The 22,887-nt window shown below is 31.4% G+C and overlaps 1 protein-coding gene across 4 annotated transcripts in view; it reads left to right on the top strand.

The window, feature by feature from the left end:
- LOC132741265 (uncharacterized) overlaps nt 1-9,748 on the top strand; it is a 53,810-nt gene extending 44,062 nt beyond the window's left edge. For all 4 annotated transcript variants that reach the window (XM_060729400.1, XM_060729413.1, XM_060729405.1 and 1 more), the window contains 3 exons: nt 1,762-1,972; nt 3,110-3,257; nt 4,314-9,748. In XM_060729400.1, the coding sequence (XP_060585383.1) occupies nt 1,762-1,972; nt 3,110-3,257; nt 4,314-4,418 (464 nt within the window). In that variant the 3' untranslated portion in view covers nt 4,419-9,748. The remainder of the gene's footprint in view (nt 1-1,761; nt 1,973-3,109; nt 3,258-4,313) is intronic.
- Nucleotides 9,749-22,887: the final 13,139 nt, after the last annotated feature.

Here is a 22,887-nt window from a genome sequence, read left to right as displayed (position 1 = left end):
TGTTTTATGTAACTTACAAATCCCAGCAATTGTGTTGAATTTCCTGGCGTGATTATAGTTGAGAAATAACAATCGTTGCTGTTAGTAATAGTGCAGTGTGTTAAGTTGTAAATAAGAAACTTTGCCCATTGAATGACCAATTGTGTATTATATGTGACGTTCATAATGTAGATGAATGTTTATGAATCATATTAATGCAGAATATGTACGTAGATGAAACAAGAACATGTAATTATGAAAGGCGTTATGTAACACTTGCATAACACACAAGCATTGTATGTGTCATTTGTACTATTTTGCAGACAAGATTAAAACTAAAACTGTCAATACACAGCAGATTTGACATGTAGATAAATATGTTAAGTGTGACTTAAATTTTTTTTTGAGGATATGCATAAATTAATCATTGAGGATATGTCTGTGGTTATAACAAAATTTCACAGAAAATGTTGAATAAATTATTGCGTTGATTATAGAGAACCTGATAATTTAGATGAAGAGGACATTTATGAATTAATTAAGAAAGAGATATATGCTTTAATAAATTATTGACAACATGCATAAATTCATTATAGAAAACATGTTGAATTAATTAAAGAGGACATGTGTCAATTGAATACTGAGGACATGATGAATTAATTATAAAGAAAATGCGTAAGTTGAATGAAGAGGACATGATAAATTTTTTTATAGAGGACATGATGAACTAATTATAGAGGACATGCATAAATTGAATATAGAGGACATGAATTAATTTTAAAGAACATATAAATTGAATATAGAGGACATGATAAATTGATTATAGAGGACATGATGAATTAATTGTCAGACCCTTGCATAAATTGAATAAAGATGACATGTTGAATTAATTATAGAGGACATGCATAAATTGAATAAAAAGGACATGTTGAAGTTATTTTAAATTAATTAGGACATTCTTGTCCAATGACTTGTGTTACTTCATAAAAACATGATAACACTTGCCAATTCTTGACTTACTGGTATTTTTGTAAATTTTAGAAAAATCGTTAATATATTGATTGACTTTAGTTATTTAAAGAGAATATCGATGCTCCCTGACCTTTGCTATTTTAAAGGACATATATGGTAATAACCTAAATATCTATTGTTCTTCTTTAGACAATGCTGACCGACCTTTTTAATATCAGATGATGCTTTACTAAGAGAATTTATAAAGATCTACTAGTACATGTACATCAACAAAATTTTTCATCTTATCTTAAAGATCCTGTATGTTTTGTGATTGATATTGTTACTGTATGTATCATACACTTGCAAAATATTATATATGTATATAATTATGCAAATAAAACAATTTTCAAACATCCAAGAATATGTAAAATGTGTGCTGCAAATATTTGTGCACATTATATTTAATCAATAAGTTACATGCATTTATTTCTTATTGGAAAATTTGACTTGGAATTTATAGAAAATAAATTTCTAATTACCTCCCTTTATTTACGCAAAATGTTAAATTGGGTAATATCTTTATAAATAATGCTTATTTGAACTTACAAGATTGACAAATCATAATTTGAGCATCATATTTATGAAATAAAACCATGAAAAAAATGTGTTACAGGATCTTTAAAGAACTTGATTTTCTTATGTCATTTAATAGGACAATTATTACTGTATGTTGTAATGGTTGCGTTTTTTGGGGTTTTTTTTAAGATATTATGGTAAGCTGTATTGTATTGTATTATTTTATTGTATTATTTTATTGTATTATTTCAGAGGATATGTATAATGATAATATGGAGCCTGAACCAGACTATAATGACGAGGCAGATGTGGTTGCCATGGATACCATAAATGCCAACAAGGAACGAACACCGTCGCAATCCTCCGATGACGGTATCATCGTACCAAAGAAACTTCCCAATCCTTGTGTTGAATCGCCCACTAGACAAGCATTGCATAAAGAATTATTGTTAAATTATAAAAGGTAAGTTGTGTTTTATTTAATAAGACATTTTTGCAGCACAAAAATGGGTGATTTCCAAGTGGTTAAGGTCGTTGACTTCAAACTTTTTGCCCTCCTCGCTGTAGGATGAAATCCCACTAGGAACATGTGGGGAACCTATCCAGCTAGCTAATACAGAACATCGTTTGTCCTAATTGTGGCTGAATATCATGCCTACAACAGGTAGGGGCACCTGAGGTCTTTATCCACCAGTAAAGCTGTGTCGTCATATGACTTATTCTGAGTATGCCTATGTAAAAACCAAACCATTAAAAAAGAAAAAGTTAAGGCAGTTTGATCAGCATATGTGCATATCCAATTTGCAAACTGCAATGCTTGTTACATCACTATCTGGGTAAATTGGAAACCCAGTAAATGGCTGCAGTTTAACCATTGCTCACTCACAGTCCATTTGACATCACTACTTTATTTGTAACCAGGTGCTAAGGTAAATTTCAACCCAAGTAAAAGACTGCATTTTAACCACTGCTCAGTGCTTGACATCACTTTTTAAGCAATAGGGCCAAAGCAGGTGCAGTAAATGTGGCAAGTATTATGGAAATAGTCATGTCCCAAATTGATCTATGTTAAAATTTGACAATTGATAGAAACTTGAAAGAGACTGCATTTTGCTGTTAGATTCCAAGTTACCATTGTATGATATTAAGGTTAAGGTCAAAATTTCTATAAATAGATTATGATAGTAAAGAATGACAATACATAGAAACTTGGGAGAGATTTCATTTACCTTTTAGATACCTAGTTACATTCACAGTTAACTGCCTTCGTGGTCGAGGGGTTAGAGTCGATGACTTCTAATCCAGATACCTCTCTGGCGTGGGTTCGATCCCCGGGAGATGCTTTGGTAGTTTAGCGCGGAGGAAGGTAGTCTAGTACTGGTGTAACTCTCCAGGAACCATGGTTAGGAAACTACCCGCCTATATGACTGAAATACTGTTGGGAAAAGGCCTAAAATGAAACAAACAAACGTTCACAGTTTCTGAAAATAGATTTACGATGGTAAAGAATATCAATATACATAGAAACTTGTGAGAGACTATATTTATCATTTAACTTGCCAATGTTATGCATGTAATATTGTATTTTATAATGTTAAAGGGGAGTTAATGTGCTGGAGAAACCAGAATTAAACAAGGTATTACAGAATCGCCGCGAGACGCAGCGACGTAAAGAATGGCAGGAACAAGCATCTAGTAAACGTACTAGCCTGGAGATGAAACTTGAACAGAGAGCTACACGGTTAAAGGTGAAATTTAACATATTCTTACTGTGTTTAAACGGGAAAATTGTATATTTTTATGACAGAAAGTGTTTGAATTTAACATGTGATGAATAGCAGTTATCTCCACTACATTAAGAAGATATTGAATGTTTTTATTTTAAAAACAATTCCCCCATATCATAATGAATGAAAATATAATATTCGCATTGAAACTTGGATAGGTTTAATGTGATGGTGTTTATCACAAATACTTTAAGAGAATAGAATGACAAAAAAGATTTTACAGTCTGTTTGCAAACAAAACAAGATAATATTATATATATTAGATTCAGTAAAAATATTATATATATTAGATTCAGTAAAAAAATATATACAAAAAGATGCAATATTTTAAGGATTTTGGACATTAAACGAAATTTTTTCCTCATTTTAAAATTCCCAGCTATGTTCCAACCTGTGGTGCAATTTCTACGTGTTACAGTCCCTGTGGTTCGACTCTGCTTTAAGTTGACGAAATAAAATGAATATGAAATGATAAGAAAGGTCACTAATGTAATGTCAGTTCATATAGTGTTACGCTGTTCCGTCATTCCGTCCCTCCATAATTCTGTCATTCCTTCATCATTAGTTTCCGTTCATTATCTTAGTAACGGTTGCATACATTCAACTCAAATTTGACATGTACCAGGTAGATACATCTTAGGAATAAGCAGTTCAAGTTTGAATTTGGTAGTGGTTTAATGATTTTGAGACAAACTTATCTTTCTTGAATGTTGGAAAAATTTTGAATTTTCAGTTTCAGCACTCATACTTTTGTGGAAATGTATGTGGCCATTATTTCGGCTACAAATATGCAATATGCAATTTACAAAGGTTAAGACTGAATAATTTCAGTGCCTTTAACATTGTATAAATATGGTTTGAGTTAACATTGAATAGTTTTAAGGGCTTTGAACTTAAAATGAAAAAAATAATTTGTGCAAACAAATTTGGAACTAAATATTATAACATCTGAAATTTTGGCTGCTCGCGGGGGCATCCATGGCATGATGACACATTTCTAGTCTGTATTTTTTTCAGGAGGATGAAATGAAAACAATTACGGAGAAAGACGAATCAGAAAAGCCTGAACTCCAAAAAGCCTTCGCAAAGTTCGCTCAGAAATCAAATGGCAATGTAAAGTGATCAGATTCTTCACAGACAAACCTCCTCCCCCAACTCCCAGTGCTTTCAGTCATTTTCAGTCATTGTTGCTCATTTGTTGCTCTTTGGTATCAATAGTTTATCTTTTGCTTCCATTTGGAACTTGAATTTTCAAAACAAAAACAAAAGCAGACAATATAGATTACAAAAGCATGATGGGTAATTTTGATGCAGGAATTTGCTGTATATGTTTTGTTTTTCATTCATTTAAATGGTCATTTAATATGGTTATATTTAGATAGAATATAAATATAGTTAGGTGTGTAAAGTAATTTTGATATTGTTAAATGTATACTTGTTGCTGATATATATATCATTATTGCATTAATTTTATTTTATAAAAAAAAATACATGAATTTATTCCTCTAATATTTATTGTACGATTTATGCCTTTCAACTATTATGAGAAATAGCATAATTGTTTATTTTACATTATGTGCAGAGTGTGAGTGTAAAGAAGGGGCATAACTTTAATTTATGTGGTAACCTGAATTGTAGGGGGATTAAGGGGCATTCAGCCAAAAGAAACTTTGCTGGCTCTGGAATGTCAAAGATGCATTTTTGGCATACATTGAGTAAAATGAGTATTGCCAGGTGGTTATTGGAAAATGAAGTAAGACAAATAAATGATTTTTATTGTTTCACTTTCTGCTGAAAAAAAAGTGTAGACTGGGCCCTACTCAGGCTATAGAAGTTATGCTACTTAAAGTTTATGTGCATAGTATTTATAGATAAAAATATCTTTAAAAATGATCATCATTCAATTTCTCAGATTATTTGTGACAAAATCTGAAAACGAGAATAATCGAAACCAGGCCTTTACAGTGCATAATTAATATTCATGTTGCTCAATCAAATTTCAGTATATTATCTTTCTTCTTTAAAATCAGATTTTTTTATAAGAAATGTATCTCCACTTTTTTACTTTAATGCTTCAATTGTTTGCATATTAATACTTCATTATTTAATTGCATAAATTGTTTTTATTCGTTTATCACTTATTTTGACACATGTACAGTATATGTAGTGTTGCGCATGATTGTAAATTGAATCAAAAGTAATCTGAAATTAATGTTAATTTGTTTATTTATAAAAAAAAAACTTTCCCATTTTATGCAAATTTTTCATTGAATCTTGAATTTTTATCCAAGTTCATTTTGTTGAAATTGTCTTGTTACAAAAAAATTCATTTTATCATGCCGAATGAAGAAAATGTCAAAGTTTCAATTACAGGTTTAAACATAATGAGATAAAGTATTTTTCAGTTGCGGTCTTTATGGCTGAGTGGTTACGATCTCTGACTTTTTAATCACTTTCCTCTGTCCACTTTATGTTCAAATCCTGCATTGGATATTGTATTCCAGCTAGATTTTATAATGTGGTAGGTATTTTTTCTCAAATACTGGCTAATGTGTCTGAAAGTATGCATTTGGAGTAGATGCATGGTTTTTGTCAATAGTTAATTAGAAAGTTGACATAATTATAACTTTGTCTGTGTGACTTAAACCTTGACAAAATAGAGGGAGCAAACATTAATATAAAACCAAGGACCACTATTAAGATATCAGAGGGACTAACTGTTACAAAATGAAAAATATTTGCCCATATTTTAGCAATTATTAAATAAATGATCAAATGTAGATAAATATTTAAATTTTGACAGTCTATTATCATAAATATAAAAAAGTACAACTAGGGAGTAAAATGTATCAGCTGGCATGAGCTTTATCCAATCATTTGTAATAATAAATAGGAGAAATATTTGTGGGAGTAAATTATACTGGCTATGTTTGAATGTAGGATAAAATACTGTTTTGCTGTATAATGTATGATTATGTTTAAAATTATATGAAATACTACAAATTGTGTTAATATTATGAACTTATCACCTGGACCAATTATCATCATCATTCATTTATAGACATTATGTATTAAGAAATACTGTATATTATATATGCAATTATGTTTTATACACATAATTAAAATCATTATATAATAAATTATATTATTTTTATGGTGTCACAGAGTAATGTATTTGAACGCAAGTTTGCCATATTAAATTTGTTCTTGTATTACTGAAAAATTACTGGTGTGACAATACAGGTAAATTTTATTGTCGATGATAAAAAAAACATACATATAATATTATTAAAAGGCATTGTACTATGAACATGACAGTGGGTTCATGTTTCATATAAAATAATGTTCATTATATTATACTAGCAGTTAAAGTAAGCTGTTCTTCAATGTAATAAAACAAACAAACAAAATGTTTTATTTATGAGACATCAGCTTTATAATCGTGTCATATAGATATTATCCTTTTACCTGTATGTAAGTTTGATTGTGAAATTTGGGGGGAAAATTACTTATAATTCCACATATGAAAGCATATACAAACATTGTAAAGTCATCAGGGTATTTCTTTATAGATTAATCCTCAATTTATTATATCTTAATATGATATGTATATTTTTTTACTTCAAACTACTTGCATTTTACCCCTGTAGGTTCGAATCTGGCCAGGGACTTTGAATCCTTCTGTGTGAGGAAGCTATCCAGCTAGCTAATGGAACGTTGTTGTTCTACTCAGGTGCCCAGCATAAACCTGAATGAATGCCTGGAGGAGCATCTGAGATATATTTTCACCAGTAAAGCTGGAAAGTCACCATATTATCATTACAGTGCCAGTATGACTTAAAACCTAACAAAACAAAGAAACAAAATAAATAGTTCCTGATAGTTACAATATTTATCTCCCTTGCCATATGTGACAGCAATTTTTGGGATCAATATTCTATATAGTATATAATATGTTTGATAAAATCTCAAAGAAATCAATACACACAGCCAAGTTACGTGACTTGTCAAATTCTTAAATACAGATGCAAGAAAATATAATAGCAACGATACTTTATAGATTTTTATCTGTTTTCATGAAGATAATATAATTATGAGAGTTTTTTTTATCTTAAGCATAATTATAATATATTAGAAACAACCATTTAAATGGTGGCAAGGGGAGATAATAATTGCTATGTGAAGAGCTATATAAATATTTTCCCTCAGTCTATAAATACAGTGTATCTTATGATATATACTTATCCTTGATATATATCCTCAGTATTTATCCTTTTATGATATTTTGATATATATATATTTTATCTTCGTTATGATATCTATTGATATATATATTTACCAAACCACCCTTTTAAAGTTACAAGGTAACTGGTACCTAATCTAATCTACATTCTAACACGACCGGGTCGGACCCGCATTTCCCCTATTAAACATAGAAAAACCGAAAGTGTGTGTTATTATGCTATAAAATCACTGTTTGACGTTCTATATTTAGACGTGTGACGTAATCATTATACATGTGACATAACCACTAAAAAAATGTGACGCGCTGACAATAAGAACGGAAACAAATCAGGCGCTATTTAGCTAAATATCAGGTACGACAGCATTTATTTGTTGATGTCGTGTTAGAATCGAAATAATATATCCAAATCGGTGATTTTATTGCTTAATAACATCACTGTTTGTCGTTCGGATGCGCATCATTATATCACTCGGGCTACGCCCTCGTGATATAATTCCTCGCATCCGAACTCTAAACAGTGATGTTATTGAGCAATAAAATCACAGTTTGGGATATATTATTTCTTAATTAAAATGAAAGGATGTGTATACAAAATGGAGGTTTTGTCAGATGAGTTTTAAAGTTGCCAGTATGCAGTCAACCTCGGTTTACTTAAATACTAAGACTGTGTTATGACTATTAGGGTTCCAAATAAGCATTTGATACTGAATATTTGACCTTATGACCACCATTTTCATTTGATTGTATGTGTCATTTAAGTGCTATTTTAGTACAACAAGAAACAAGACCAGGTCATTTATTTCTATATGTGCCAGAAATCAGAACCATAACTGCCAAATGGTGCATGGCAACCTACTTTAAATTGTTTAGTGTTACATCATTTAATTTTTTTATTTTGCTAGCCCGTAACTGTTAAAAATTCATCAATGATACTTAAGTTAACACTAAATTTGTGAAGTGGACTTATCCAGTCTAAAATTCGGAACAGTCCATTCCAAGTTTAAGGGATCTCTATAACAAACTTCAAAAATTCAGCTACTACAAGTATAGAACCTTGACAGATGACATGGATGTGCCTGCTGGTTTGGCTATGTAGCCGTAAAATAGGTCGACCACATTTGGTTCCAGCAGGTGAAGGGTCAAGGTCATTTAAGAGTAATGACTGAGGTATGAAATTAGTGGGTGAAAGTGAACTTTTCTTGTTTTGTGTCCTAAATATAGAAAATTGAGCCGCATCACGACAAAACCAACATAGTGTGTTTGCGACCAGCATTGATCCAGACCAGCCTGCGCATCCGTGCATTCTGATCAGGATCCATTCTGTTTGCTTACCAACCCTATAACAAGTAGAGAAACTGATCGCGAACAGCATGGATCCTGATCAGACTGCCCAGATGCGCACAATGTAATTTTTGTCGTGACGCGGCTCATTAATATGTATGACTGAACTTCTTTTCTACATGAATGTAAATTTTTCTTGTTTATTTGACGGAGAGTTTTGTTTTTTGTTTTGATAATAGCATAAGAGATTAGAGATAGATTATTTATAAGTTTATTCTGGGATCATATACAATGTATGTACATTGTTTTGTTGAGTTAGCTTGATAATAGTTGAGTTTATTTACGCCTCATGTTGTGTTATATATAGACATCCACATTTCATTCAGTCTGATACCTCATATTTGATAGAATAATAATTTTGTTCTTCTTTTATTTGATAAGGAACAAAATTGTTTTATAGGCTATTTTTGATTAATCTTTTTCCTCAGAAGGAGCATAAAGTTTTCATGTCTGTTTTCTTATACATGTATTTTTTTCTGATCCTCAGTGTTTATGTTATTTCACTAATCATCATTTTTTCCTGTTTTTTTTTTACTCTTCAGTATAATTATGGAAGACCAACAATGTCATAATTAGAGAATTTGAAAAGAAAATTGTAATAATTTGTCTTTATTTGTATATTATGTATATGCATTATTTGTAGTCATATGCTTGCATATTTCCAACAAAACATATATGTTAAAATTATTGTGTTTGTTGTCATACAATTTTATTATGTCCAAACTTGATCCAATTCAGTTTGCCCTCCTGACATTTGCTATTATGTTGCTTTTTTATAGTCTTATTGTCATATTTGATGAGATTTTCCACAAAAAAGGGCTTTGATATTTAGGGTATATGAATAATAATTAAATAAGACACCAGAGAATAAAATGTTCTCTAGCAAAATATTTAACTGCTATTTATAGTAGGTTTAGCTATGGTTTCACGTGATATGTTCCATCGGCAGTGTTTTAGGTTCTTTTTGTACAATTACAGTTATAAAAAACAAATTATCTGATTTACGCGACCCACATGGATGATCAGTGGATTTGTTGCAGTCCTGATAATGTATACTATTTCATCCCTGTTCAGCTACAATCAAGTTTTTTCACTATACTTGTACTAGGTTGAACAACAGCATGGATCCTGATCAGACTGCGCAGATGTGCAGGCTGCCATGGTCTGGATCCATGCTGGTCGCAAACCCATTATGTTGGTTTTGTCATGACACGGCTCAATTATATTTTATAAAGATGCATATATTATACTGATTATACAGTTAGATCATCATTTAGTTGTGTACCTGTAAATGTGTGCTTGAATAATATAATTAACAATTTGGGTGATCATTTGATGTTTGTTTACGGTAACATTGCGTCACTGATAATTGTATTTACTAATTTTTCATTTACACACACCATGTTCCTGGCAAATATTTCTAAAGTTCCAACGGTACATATTTTTTAAATATGGCTCTTGTACTGTTTCCGATATGCTGCAGAAAATGGGACAAATATTTTCATAAAAATATTGCAGCATCGAAAAATTTCTGCAAAAATAAACCGAAAAGTTAAAGAGCTGCAATGGAAAGCTACATACCAACAGAGTCGACAAAATATTTACGTGGAAGGTGGTATATGTTTATAAGTAAAAAAAAAACAACAACAAGAAAAATACATGTACCATAAACGATAACACAATGTTAACGGAAACAAATGTCATGACTTGTTATCACCACCGTAAGTAAGGGAGTTTGATTGTTTGATAGCTTTAGAGACCAGTTTTAATGTTGTTACGGTAAAAAAATCAACTGAAGTTTACTAAAAATTTTACTGTCCAGTTTTACAAGATGACAGATTTAGTTAATCTGACAGAATTGTAAGTTTGTATCTCCAACACATAAAGGAAAAGGTAGTAGTTTTTGTTCAGAGGAAAATGTTACAATTTTTTTGTTAAGGAAACAAAAAGACTGCTTTAAAGGCAGGGGTACATTTCACAATGAATTTTTTTTGTATATTCTTTAAAGTAGATCCATGTTGTGTTAAATGTCTTTGGATGATTGTAAAATTTGAGCTGAAAGCTTTTTCTTTTAATCCAGATTTTATCCTGTTCACCTTTATGGTTATGTATATGATAAATAATTCCAATATATTTTGACAATACTTATTGCTGTTTTTTTTTTCAGAATGTAAACTTGTCTGCACTATTTTTGCATACTAACTTTCTTAATTTTGCTTGGAAAAAAGTAAACATATCAGAGTAAAGAGTGTGTAACTATTTTCTTAACAGCTATTTTCTAACTCGGATCTTTGATTTTCCTTTTTGGAAGACCTTTTGATACATAACAGATGCTATGTATTTTGATTCAGGATGCAATTTTATGGAGTTATTAATTTTGTATTACACATAGTTTTATATAAGCTTTGCTGAAACAAAGGTGAAAACTTTATATATACATGTAATATATTCTTGGAGTTACAGCCATATTAATTAACAACTCTTGTTACTCTCATGAAGCCTTTATGGTAAGGCTGTCATTGAAAAATAGTAATATTGATATATCTTCAATATTTAACAATCAATACAATATCAATTCACAATTTAGAATATTGATAAAATTGTAAACCCATTTCTTTATGTCATGTGAAAATATCACGCTAATTTGTGTGCAGGGAAAAAGTCACTTTTCTCCCCTTATCTTGCCTAGTTTAAAACTGGATTTAAATTTCAGAAGTTTTGGTTTAAACATATTTTATTTGTCACACAAGCATATTTACATACATAATATTACAATCAATATAAGAAAAGGATTAGACTGGAAGCAACCTGATGCTTATTGAAGTCTTTTTCTCTATGAACAGGGTCTTTCAAATAATTCTATTTGAAAGACCCTGCTATGAACAATAAATATATGTGCAAAATAAGCCGAAAGAAATTGTCGTTTTTTTACTAAGAAAGCTGGTATGTTACAAATCGCATCGAAAAATGAATAAATAAATATAAACCAATTTTTAAAAAGAAATGCAAAATAATACTATTAATGATAATAGTTTGATAAGTTCAGATAGACAGGGAAATGAGACAGAAAAAAAGGGGAAAAAAAACAACAGAAGAAAAGACCTGTGATTTAACCCTTAATGATAGTTGAAAACTGTTGGAGAGTCAAAGCGATTCGATTTTTTAGTATATTTATGAACTGCGAGGAATATTTTCTCTTATCTGAGTCTGTAAGTGCCGTGTTACCAAACAAAACAGTATTTAGTGAAACATGACAGTATGTGTTTATACAGTTTAGCAACTGAGGTCTTATGTTTTTATAAAGAGGACAGTCCAGAAAAAAAAAGACGAGTTGTTTCCCTTTGTCCACAGACGTAAAGAGGCGAAGGTATGATATTCATAGAAAAAAGGTTTTCAGCCAAAGAGCTACAGTTGGTTCTCAGACGTGTGTGGAAAATCTTGAGTTTTCTCTTGCCATAGTAAAGATATTTTGGTGGCTTTTGAAAGTTAGGGGATATACTCTGTTTAAATGACGATAATGTTGGAGAGCTTTGAAAATATCACTTTGAAGACTGTTAAGGCTCGAGTTGTGGATGGCAAGAAAGAATTATAATATAGCATGGTACAAGCTCTGGGAACTCGGCAACAGTTTTGATTTGATAGGTTATATGATTGTTCATTGGTGGAAACTTGAAGCATTTCAGAAAGATAAGGAGGGACAAGATTTTTGGTCATCTTATAAAAAAGAACAAGTTTGTGTTTATTACGACGAGATTCAAGGGATTCCCACCCTACCTCATTATTGACACAAGTTTTGTTGCACCCTTTACAATACCAGCTGCCTCATACTGAACCTTTTTTTTTTTGATTGTTTCCTTCTCTTGAGCTGAACAGTTATCAAAGTTTACATCACTGTATTCTAAGAGGACGAATGAAAGACATATAAATTTTTTCCGGTGAATGACGATCAAGGATAAATTTCAACTTTCGCATTACATTGATACGCTTGTAGGCTTTCTCAATTATATAGTTTATATGAATATTTCAGGTTTTTAAGATATAATTACAAGAAACATACTTTCTTTTGGTACTGTGTGTTTGTAAAGTATAAAATCATTATAGATCATGATAGCAGTTTATTATACATATTCAAGTGAACAAGCTATTGAATGCAATATATTAATGTATGGCCTATATTTAGCTTTCAATATATCTATACAAAATTTTCCATCAATGACAGCTCTTTCTCTGTTTATGGCTTAGTGGTCAATGTAACTGATTTGGAATCACTTGCCCATTTCAGTTGTGTGTTTGAATCTTATGTCATGTGTAGAATAGGCTAGCCAGCTAGCTATTTGAAGATATAATGTATAAATTATCACTTTAGTGCAATAACTGGTTAACTCCTTTTAAATTTAGAAGGACATAACTCATTACTGCACTAAGGGGATGATAATTATAGTTTTCTATCAAGAGGCCTGCTCATACATGAAATAATGCGCAGACGGAGGAGCAGCTGAAGTCTTCTAGCTAGAAAGTTGCGGTATGACCTTTACAGTGAGTGTTAGTGTAACTTGAGAGCCAATAAACCAAGTTGATCTCATATGTGAAACTGTGTACATCACAGATTCATCTCTATCTTCCTTCTTGTAATTTAACTTCTTCCAGCTAGTTTATGGAATACTGGTGATATTACTTAGGTGCGGTCGGGCACTTTAGGTCTTCCTCTTCCAATAAAGCTAGAAGGTTTCCAACTAATCTTAACAATGACGATGTGACTAATGTAACACAACCACACAATTGAATATAAATAACTTCCATTTCTTAAGAGCTTCCTTTTTCCATGAAATGTTGACATCAAGTAGAATTATATTGTATGTTAAGTTTATATATTTCCTGGAGGTATTTTTTAGTACAAAAATTTGCAATGTCTGTTCAATTTTGCAGTCCCTATCTTAATGTTTTGTACACTGTGCTTGAAATATAATGTCACATAGAATACGTAATGTCAGTCTAAAGTGCCATTGTTTATTGCAGAATAACCCATGTTTGAATGCTTTGATTTGATTCTTAAAATAGCAAATATGGCTTGAATATTATAAATTTCCATGATTTAATGTTTGTTTTTGATAAGTAACAGCACGCTTGATTTCATTCACTTAAATCTTAGCCAAAAAAAAAACAACAACAAAAAACACCAAAACAAAAACAACACTTAATATGTTAATTAATATACTAGTTATGATACATTGTATATGAAAAACTGTCAAAAATAGCATTATATGCATAGTGAAAGATATTTATTCCATTTAATGAAAACCAGCTACAAATTTGAATCATGCATGAAAAGGTTGTTTCATGCAAGTTGAAGGTCTTTTTTTAGACAGATGTGTAATATTTTCCATATTGACAACGAAATCAATCAAAAATGTACATTATCAGAAAAACTTGAAAATTTTTAAAACCCTAAAATTTAAATTTTATATCTGAAAATTTAAAAACCTTTTTTTTTGGCTTTTTTTTTTAATTTTAAAATAAAAATTAAAAAGGGAAATTTAAAATTAAACAAATTTTACAAATGAAAATATTTTTGTTTTTAATAAAAAAAATTCCATTTTTGTTTCTTTGCCCTTGCCCCAAAATTTTATTTTTTTGGTATAAACCCTCAGGGGGCTAACCATTGACTGAAAAATTTTCCCAAATGCAGCCAGGGGCAGCCCCAAGATCATCGATTTAATACCCTTTGCGTGTTTGATAATGGTCTGCACTGTTCTCTTGTCTGTCCGTACACTATTTTTTTTTTTTTAAAAATCCCCTACAAGTAATGGGTGGAAAGATGAACAAGTCTGTTTAAGATATTTAGCAGGACAAGGATTAAAGAATGACCAATAAGAACTTTGTTTTAGAAATTTAAATGACCAATAAGAACTTAAGTTAGAAATTGTTGAAAGAGTTGTAAAATAGAATATCTTAATTATCTTACACACATGAATAGTGTATGTAAAAAGAAATAAAAAGTTCTTGAACAAAGTACATGTATTATGCTTCTATTTAATGTACATTTGTAGGTTTTTAATCATTTTGCAATGATTTTGTGCACATGCTATTTGCTAATAAGTAAATAACTGAACATGTTTCTTTTCTCACTGTATTTTGGAAGTTTTTTTGTTTTTGTTTTTTCAAAAATATAAGTGATAATTTTGTTAACTACAGGAAGCTGATATATAGCCATATACATGTTAAAATTTCATAAAAAAACCCCAAATATAGGGTTAGATAAACAAAGTTGTTCTAAAAAGGGAAAATTTAAAAAAATTTTTTGTAAAGTTTTGTTTTAAAATTTTTAAACTTTAAAAAAAAATGGGTTTTTTTTTTTTCCCTTTTTTTTTCTAGATTTTCATCTCTTGATTTATTTAGCCCATTTCCCCAAATGGTTTTTTAAAGTTGGTTTTTGTTTTCCCCCCAACTGATTTTTTAAAATTTTTGTGCTGAAATAACTACCAAGGATTTAAAAAGACTTTCAAGATGTTTTCTTTTCATGTCTCTATAGTTGCTATCTAACATCAATGAAAAATTATAAAGAGCCCGTCCCCGACAAAAAAAAAGTAATGCGTTTTTCGCCAGCAATTTAAAACCAAAACCAGCCTGCCCCAAACCCCGCAGTCAGATTTTTAGGATACATGCTTGGTTTACTAAAAAGTTTCTCTTTCTTGTTTAAAAGGGTTTTTAAGGGAAAAAGCAGGGGTCCTGATTTTAAAACTGGCCCGGGTGGCAGGCTGGGTTTGGGTCCCCTGGGTGGTCGGGAAAAAACCCCAAAGTTGTTTTTTTTCATCCCCTGCCCCGGCCATTTTAATAAAATTTTTCCCAAAATTTCCCTGGGCCTTTTTAACCCCCATTCCCCCTTTTTTTTTATTTTTTTTTAATTTTTAAAAAATTTTAAAAGGTGAAAAATTTTTTTATTGAAATTTAAAAATGGGAAAAATTTTTTTCATTTCAAAAGCAATCAAAAGTTAAAACAAATCCATTTAATAATTTTTTAAAAATTTTTTCAATGGAAAATTCCCAAAAAAATTTTTGAATAAAATTAAAAATGAAAATTTTAATATTTTTTTATGTTTTTTCCCCAAAAACCAAAATTTTTTAAGGACCTTTAAAATAAAAAAAGAATTAAAATTTTTAATTTTGGGGCTAATTTTAAAAACGTCCCCTTTGAAACCCTGAAAAAAATTTTAAAATAAAAAAAACCAAATAATTGGTTTCTTTTAAAGAATTTTTTATCACCGGGTTTTTTTTCAAAATTTTTAAAACCCTTTTTAAGAAAAAAAAGGGCCACGGGTAGGGATTTTTAAAATTTTTTTTTTCCTTTGGGCTTTTTCTTCCCCTTAAATTATGGGGTTTTTTCCGTTCCCAAAACAATGTTTTTAAATTAAAAGCCTTTTAATTTTTTTTGTTTAAGTGGTTTCTAACCACTGGGGAATGGGTGAAAATTAACTTTTTGGGTTTTTGTGATTTCCCCAAAATTAAAAGTTTCCCCAAAACCCTGAAATTTTTTCAAAATTACCCTTTTTTCCATTAAAAAACCCCCTTTTAAAAGCCGTATCTATTCAAAATTATAGGGGGTTTCCCTTTTTACTTTTTATTTTCCATTTAGGTTTTGCATTTTTAACCCGGCCCTTTCAAATTTTTTTCCTTTCCTGCTTTTTTTTCTTTAAATTTTCCCTTAAAAAATTCCCCTTTAAAGGGAAAGCAAAAGCCCCTTTAAAAACTAAAAGAAACAAAAAACTGTTTTAAAAATAAATTTTTAAGGGAAGAAATTTTTATAGAATTGTTTGGATTTTGTTATCATGGTTGAAAGACTGTTTATAACAAAAAATATGTTGCAGTGGCATAAATTTAGTGTTGATATTTATACCATCTGCTTTCAGGTTTTGTATGGATCAGATATTTTATTCTATAAAAAAATAATATTTTGGAGAGCCTTTTATATTGAGGTTGTCTTTAACAAGGGTTTTTCTTTTCTTTTTCTTGTATGTAGGTGTAGATACATCATTGAGAATGTTCATGAACATTATTTAAAAGTTGGTATTTTACTTTTATTGTTACCAACTTTTTTATTGAATATATTGAGTTAAGATGTTGTATGAAGTAATTTATTTTATCCTGTACATGTAGAATACAGCTCTATTCGGTATTTGCAGTTTGCCAATTTATCTGTTATTTTCTTCCTTGAAATATATTGTTACTTGTGAACGAAAAATAAAAACTATATTTAACTATGAAAATTTTTACTTTTCTTTTCAATTACATCTGTTTTTGGGCCTGGAACTTTTCTTTCCGTCATTTGAACTTTTTATCATTTGTGTAAAGGGTTTTAAATGAGAGTTTACCCAAATTTGACATTCTTTGCATTGAGAGAGCTTATACCTTTTTCACCATTTCAAAACCCAATATTGAAAGTAATGCAAAATAACACATACATGTATTATATGTTAAGCTTTTGCGTACATTTTAAAAACATATAAAAAAACTCATCTATATTGCTGTTTGGGTCAAGGCCAACGTAAAAGACCATATTGACAGTCTTTCCTTACCCATCTATCTGATGTTAACTTTAATTCTGGCAAATCGCACACATCTTTTAAATTTCTGCCTGTACAAAAAACTTAATGATTTTCACGACCATATCACCAAAATACAATTTCCATGATCTTGGCAAGTTTACTTCAAATGTGGCTTCAGTTTCCCCCAAATTTTTTCCCTATTACCCCTTTGGAAAAAATCCTTTATGAATTTTAAACCTTTTTTTCCCGAAAATTGGGTATATTTTAAAAATTTTCCCTTTTTACCAATGGCTTCAAAATTAAAACACACTTAACCCCCTCAAAACAAGTTTCTTGGGAATTACCCTTATTGTGGGGATTTTTAATTTTCCCCATTTTTTTTCCTTTTTATCAAAATTGTGGGGGTTAAAAAATTTTAAGGGAAAATTTTTTAACATGTAAACTTCAAAATTCCCCCTAGCAACTTTTATTTTTTTGATGATATTTTCATAACTGGGAAGGTTTAAAACCTTGGATAGTCCTTTTTTTTCAGTTTTGTGAAAACTTGGATTTTAAAATGTGGGTTTACCAAGGGTTTAAAAATAGAAATTTTTTTCACTTTCTTTAAAACAATATTTATTTTTTAAACAATTGGGTTAAATTTTATTTTAAAAACAAAAAATACACTTGGTTTCCCTTTTACCAAAACGATGGGACCTTTTGGTGGAAATAAGGTTTAATGAGGTTTAGGTGAAAGGGCACCAAAGGGGAAAAACACAAATTTTTCTCTTACAGCCTTCTTTTATTGACCAAATTTTCTTTCGCATTTAAAAAGGGTAGATTTTGTAAGTATCTTCTAAAAATTTTTGGGTAAAGGGGGCACTGAATTCAAAGGGGCACAGGTGCTAAAAAATTTTTACACTTGCTTATACTGGAAAAATTTTTTTTAACATGGGGGAAAAAACCGGGGTTTGGGTAAAATTTTCCCCTATTTTTTCATCATAGTTTCAAAATTTTAAATGAATTTTAAAAAAATTGGGAAAGGGGGAAAAAATTTAAAATAAAACAAAGTACATGTATAATTTTTATACAAAAAAACATGTAAGCTCAAATTGCATTCTGCATATATGACAAATTATTGAATTATATGAATTGTTTCCACCGCCTTCTGTAAAACGATTCCAAAAGTGTCAAAATAATTTGGTCATGGCACTGTCTTCTGTGATAACATGCTGCATCAGGAAGCTGTTTTTTTTTCACTTTTCAGTTTGTTATACTTTTCCAATAACATTTTTGGTACAAGAATACGTATTACCTTTTCCTCGCCAGTTCTCTCGTCCTTAATACGCACATGCGTATTATTTATGGATTTTTGCCTAACTTTTGCGTCAAGTGTGTTAGGAAATGTCGCGTTTTCAAAATGACCTATTCTATTATAATCTGTCTTATTCATATTTTCTCTTATTCTCTTCATATTTGCTGCTTCTTGTAGTTCTGCTGCCCTGAATGTGACATTAGCAACTATTGTCTGCGCTAAGGTGGTGTTTGTTACACTTACTTCCGGTGTCACATTTCTTCCATGACTGTTTACAGTGTACGACTTTTTATCATTTATTGGAATTATGAAGAATATTGCAACAATAGTTACTAATACGACAATGGTCACCAACATACCAATAATTGCCACCCATGCAGCTTTGTTCACGTGTCTGTATGCATGTCTGTACTGACATTTTGACCAACTTCTTACAGACTTTAGAATAAAATAAAGGACAGCCGGAGTAAACACTGGATTTGTTGAAGATACTAATATGCACAACACAACGATTGCTCTAGGATATGACCTAAAAAGAATAGAAAAGACATAACAAAGCATGACAAATGAGCATCAATCTATGCCTTTGTTTAACATAACTAGGTCCTATGCATGCAATAGAAAAAGTAGACATTTAACGACCGCGTTCAGGTAGATACTGGGATTTGCAATTAAACTGAAAAAATGTTGGACAGATAATGAATGTTTGACAGAGATAGTGAATATTGGTCAGAGATAGTGAATATTGGTCAGAGATATTGAATATTGGGCATAGATAGTGAATGCTGGGCAGAGAAAGTGAATATTGGACAGAGCTAGCGAATATTGGGCAGAGACAGTGAATATTGGGCAAATATAGTGAATGTTTGGCAGAGATAGTGAATATTGGGCAAGAATAGTGAATATTAGGCAGAGATAGTGAATGTTGGCCAGAGATAGTGAATATTGGGCAAGAATAGTGAATATTAGGCAGAGATAGTGAATGTTGGCCAGAGAGGGTGAAAAATGCACAAAGATAGTGAATTTTGGGCAGAGGTCGTGAATGTTCGGCAGAGATAGTGAATTTGGACAGAGATAGTGAATATTGGGCAGAGATATTGAATATTTGAATAGATAGTTGATGTTGGACAGAGATAGTGAATGTTGGACAGAGATAGTGAATACTGGGCAAAAGTAGTGAATATTGGACAGAGAAAGTGAATATTGGACAGCGATAGTGAATATTGGGCAAGAATAGTGAATATTAGGCAGAGATAGTGAATGTTGGACAGAGAGGGTGAAAAATGCACAAAGATAGTGAATTTTGGGCAGAGGTCGTGAATTTTTTTCGGCAGAGATAGTGAATTTGGACAGATAGTGAATATTGGGCATAGATATTGAATATTGGACCGAGATAGTTGATGTTGGACAGAGATAGTGAATGTTGGACAGAGATAGTGAATACTGGGCAAAAATAGTGAATATTGGACAGAGAAAGTGAATATTGGACAGCGATAGTGAATATTGGGCAGGGATAGTGAATGTTGGACAGAGATTGTGAATGTTGGACAGAGAGGGTGAAAGTTGCACAGAGATAGTGAATATTGGGCAGAGATAGTGAATGTTGGGCAGAGATAGTAAATGTTGGACAGAGATAGTGAAAATTGGACAGAGAAAGTGAATGCTGGACAGATATAGTGAATGTTTGACAAAGATAATGAATGTTGGACAGAGATAGTGAATGATGGACAGAAATTGTGAATGTTTGACAGAGATAGTGAATATTGGACAGAGTTAGGGAATGTTGGACAGAGATAGTGAATATTGGACAGAAAAAGTAAATACTGAAAAGGGATAGTGAATATTGGGCAATGATGGAATATTGGACAGAGAAAGTGAATATTGGACAGCGATAGTGAATATTGGGCAGGTATAGTGAATGTTGGACAGCGATTGTGAATGTTGGACAGAGAGGGTGAAAGTTCCACAGAGATAGTGAATATTGGGCAGAGATAGTGAATGTTGGGCAGAGATAGTAAATGTTGGACAGAGATAGTGAATATTGGACAGAGATAGTGAATGTTGGACAGAAATTGTGAATGTTCGACAGAGATAGTGAATATTGGACAGAGTTAGGGAATGTTGGACACAGATAGTGAATATTGGACAGAGAAAGTAAATACTGAAAAGGGATAGTGAATATTGGGCAATGATGGAATATTGGACAGAGAAAATAATATTGGACAGAGATATTGAATATTGGGCAGGGTTAGTGTATGTTGGACAGAGATAGTGAATGTTGGACAGAAAAAGTGAATGTTGGACAGAGAAAGTGAATATTGAACAAAGATAATAAATGTTGGACAGAGATAGTGAATGTAGGACAGAAATAGTGAATGTTGGACAGAGATAAGGAATGTTGGACAGAGATAGTGAATGCTAGGCAGAGAAAGTGAATATTGGACAGAGATAGTGATATTGGGCAGAGATAGTGAATATTGGGCAAAGATAGTGAATGTTTGACCAAGATAGTTAATATTGGGCAGAGATAGTGAATATTGGGAAGATATAGTGAACATTGGACAAGAATAGTGAATCTTTGGCAGAGATAGTGAATGTTGGACAGAGATAGTGAATGTTGGACAGAGATAGTGAATATTGGGCAAAGATAGTGAATGTTGGATAGAGATAGTGAATATTGGGCAGAGATAGTAAATATTGGGCAGAGGTAGTGAATGTTGACAGAGATAGTGAATATTTGGCAGAAAGAAGTATTGAATGTTCGACAGAGATAGTGAATATTGGACAGAAAAAGTAAACGTTTGACAGAGATAAAGAATATTTGAAAGAGTTCGTGAATGAATTTTTGACCGAGATAGTTGATGTTGGGCAGAAGTAGTGAAAGTTGGACAGAGTAAATGTTTGACGAAATAGTGAATGTTTGACGGAGAGAGTGAAAGCTGGACGAAGATAGTGAATGTTTGACAGAGATAGTGAAAGCTGGTCGGAGATAGTGAATGTTTGACGTAGATAGTGAAAGCTGGGCGGAGAAAGTGAATGTTTGACGGAGATAGTGAAAGCTGGACAGAGCTACTGAATGTTTGATAGAGCGGTTTAATGTTGTGCAGAGATATGTGATATTGGTAAGAGATATTGAATGTTTAACAGGTAGAGAGATTGTTGAAAGGCAGAGTGATTGTTGAACAGACAAAGAAGTTGTTTGGCATGGATACTGAGAGTTTGAAAAGGAGAATGATTGTTAGTCAGAGACAGTGATCGTTTGACGGGGATCTATTCTGAATAATATCCTGTATGTACGTTTTTGATGATTATAGCTTATATATGCATTAATACGATATTCACAAATATTTTTAGAGTAATACAATCCATATATAGAAATGCTATATTTAAAGGCCTATTAAGCCCCAATAATGTTGTAGTATTAAATTTATTTCTTAAAAGCTATTTAATGTTGGTGTCATTTGCCATACAGCTGAGCCATACTTTGCTTCGTTTCTCTTTTTGAAATTGGTAAGGTTGTAGTGATTAATTATTTTGTATGGACGGCAAATTATGACTTCGTTTTACATTTGCTACCTTCGTAATTTTTGATAATAATTCCAGGAGGAAAATTATGGAATGTATTTTTTTTTTTTTTTTTTTTTTGAAAATGACTAGCGGATTTACGGTGCTGGAGTCCCATGTAACAAGGATCCTAAAAAATGTCGACTTTAGCTTTTAAACAATCAACCCACAGCTGAATGGTGAATTTCTCGCTAAATGCACCGAACTCGAACCGGGCCGAGCGAATTTCCCGCTAATTTGGCGTCTAAAAAAACGTCGCATTTTTACGGAAGTGCAGAATTTAAAACTCTGTTCATTAACCCGGCTATAACCGCATATCCCCGAGGTTGCTAGTTCTAGGAAATTTTAAAACAAACAATACATATCACACGGGGGAGGAAGTGTTACACGAAGGATGGAGTTCTTAATATAACTTGTTTGGAGTTCTTATGATAACTGTCACGGAGTTCCAGGAAAACGTTACGGATTTCTGTGGAAAACTTTTCTATATACTTGGAGAACTCGCGTAAATGATGGTTATTTTTAACTTTAAATGGGGAGTTTGAGGTGCTAAATTTAACTTTGATAATTAAGCTTGCCCTACATATTGTATTTTGTTTCAGAAAA

This window comes from Ruditapes philippinarum, unplaced genomic scaffold (genome assembly GCF_026571515.1).
Source record: "Ruditapes philippinarum isolate M1 unplaced genomic scaffold, ASM2657151v2 ctg1356_1_1_1_1, whole genome shotgun sequence".
In the NCBI taxonomy this organism is placed as follows: Eukaryota; Metazoa; Mollusca; class Bivalvia; order Venerida; family Veneridae; genus Ruditapes; species Ruditapes philippinarum.
This window is presented reverse-complemented; position numbering and strand designations above follow the sequence as displayed.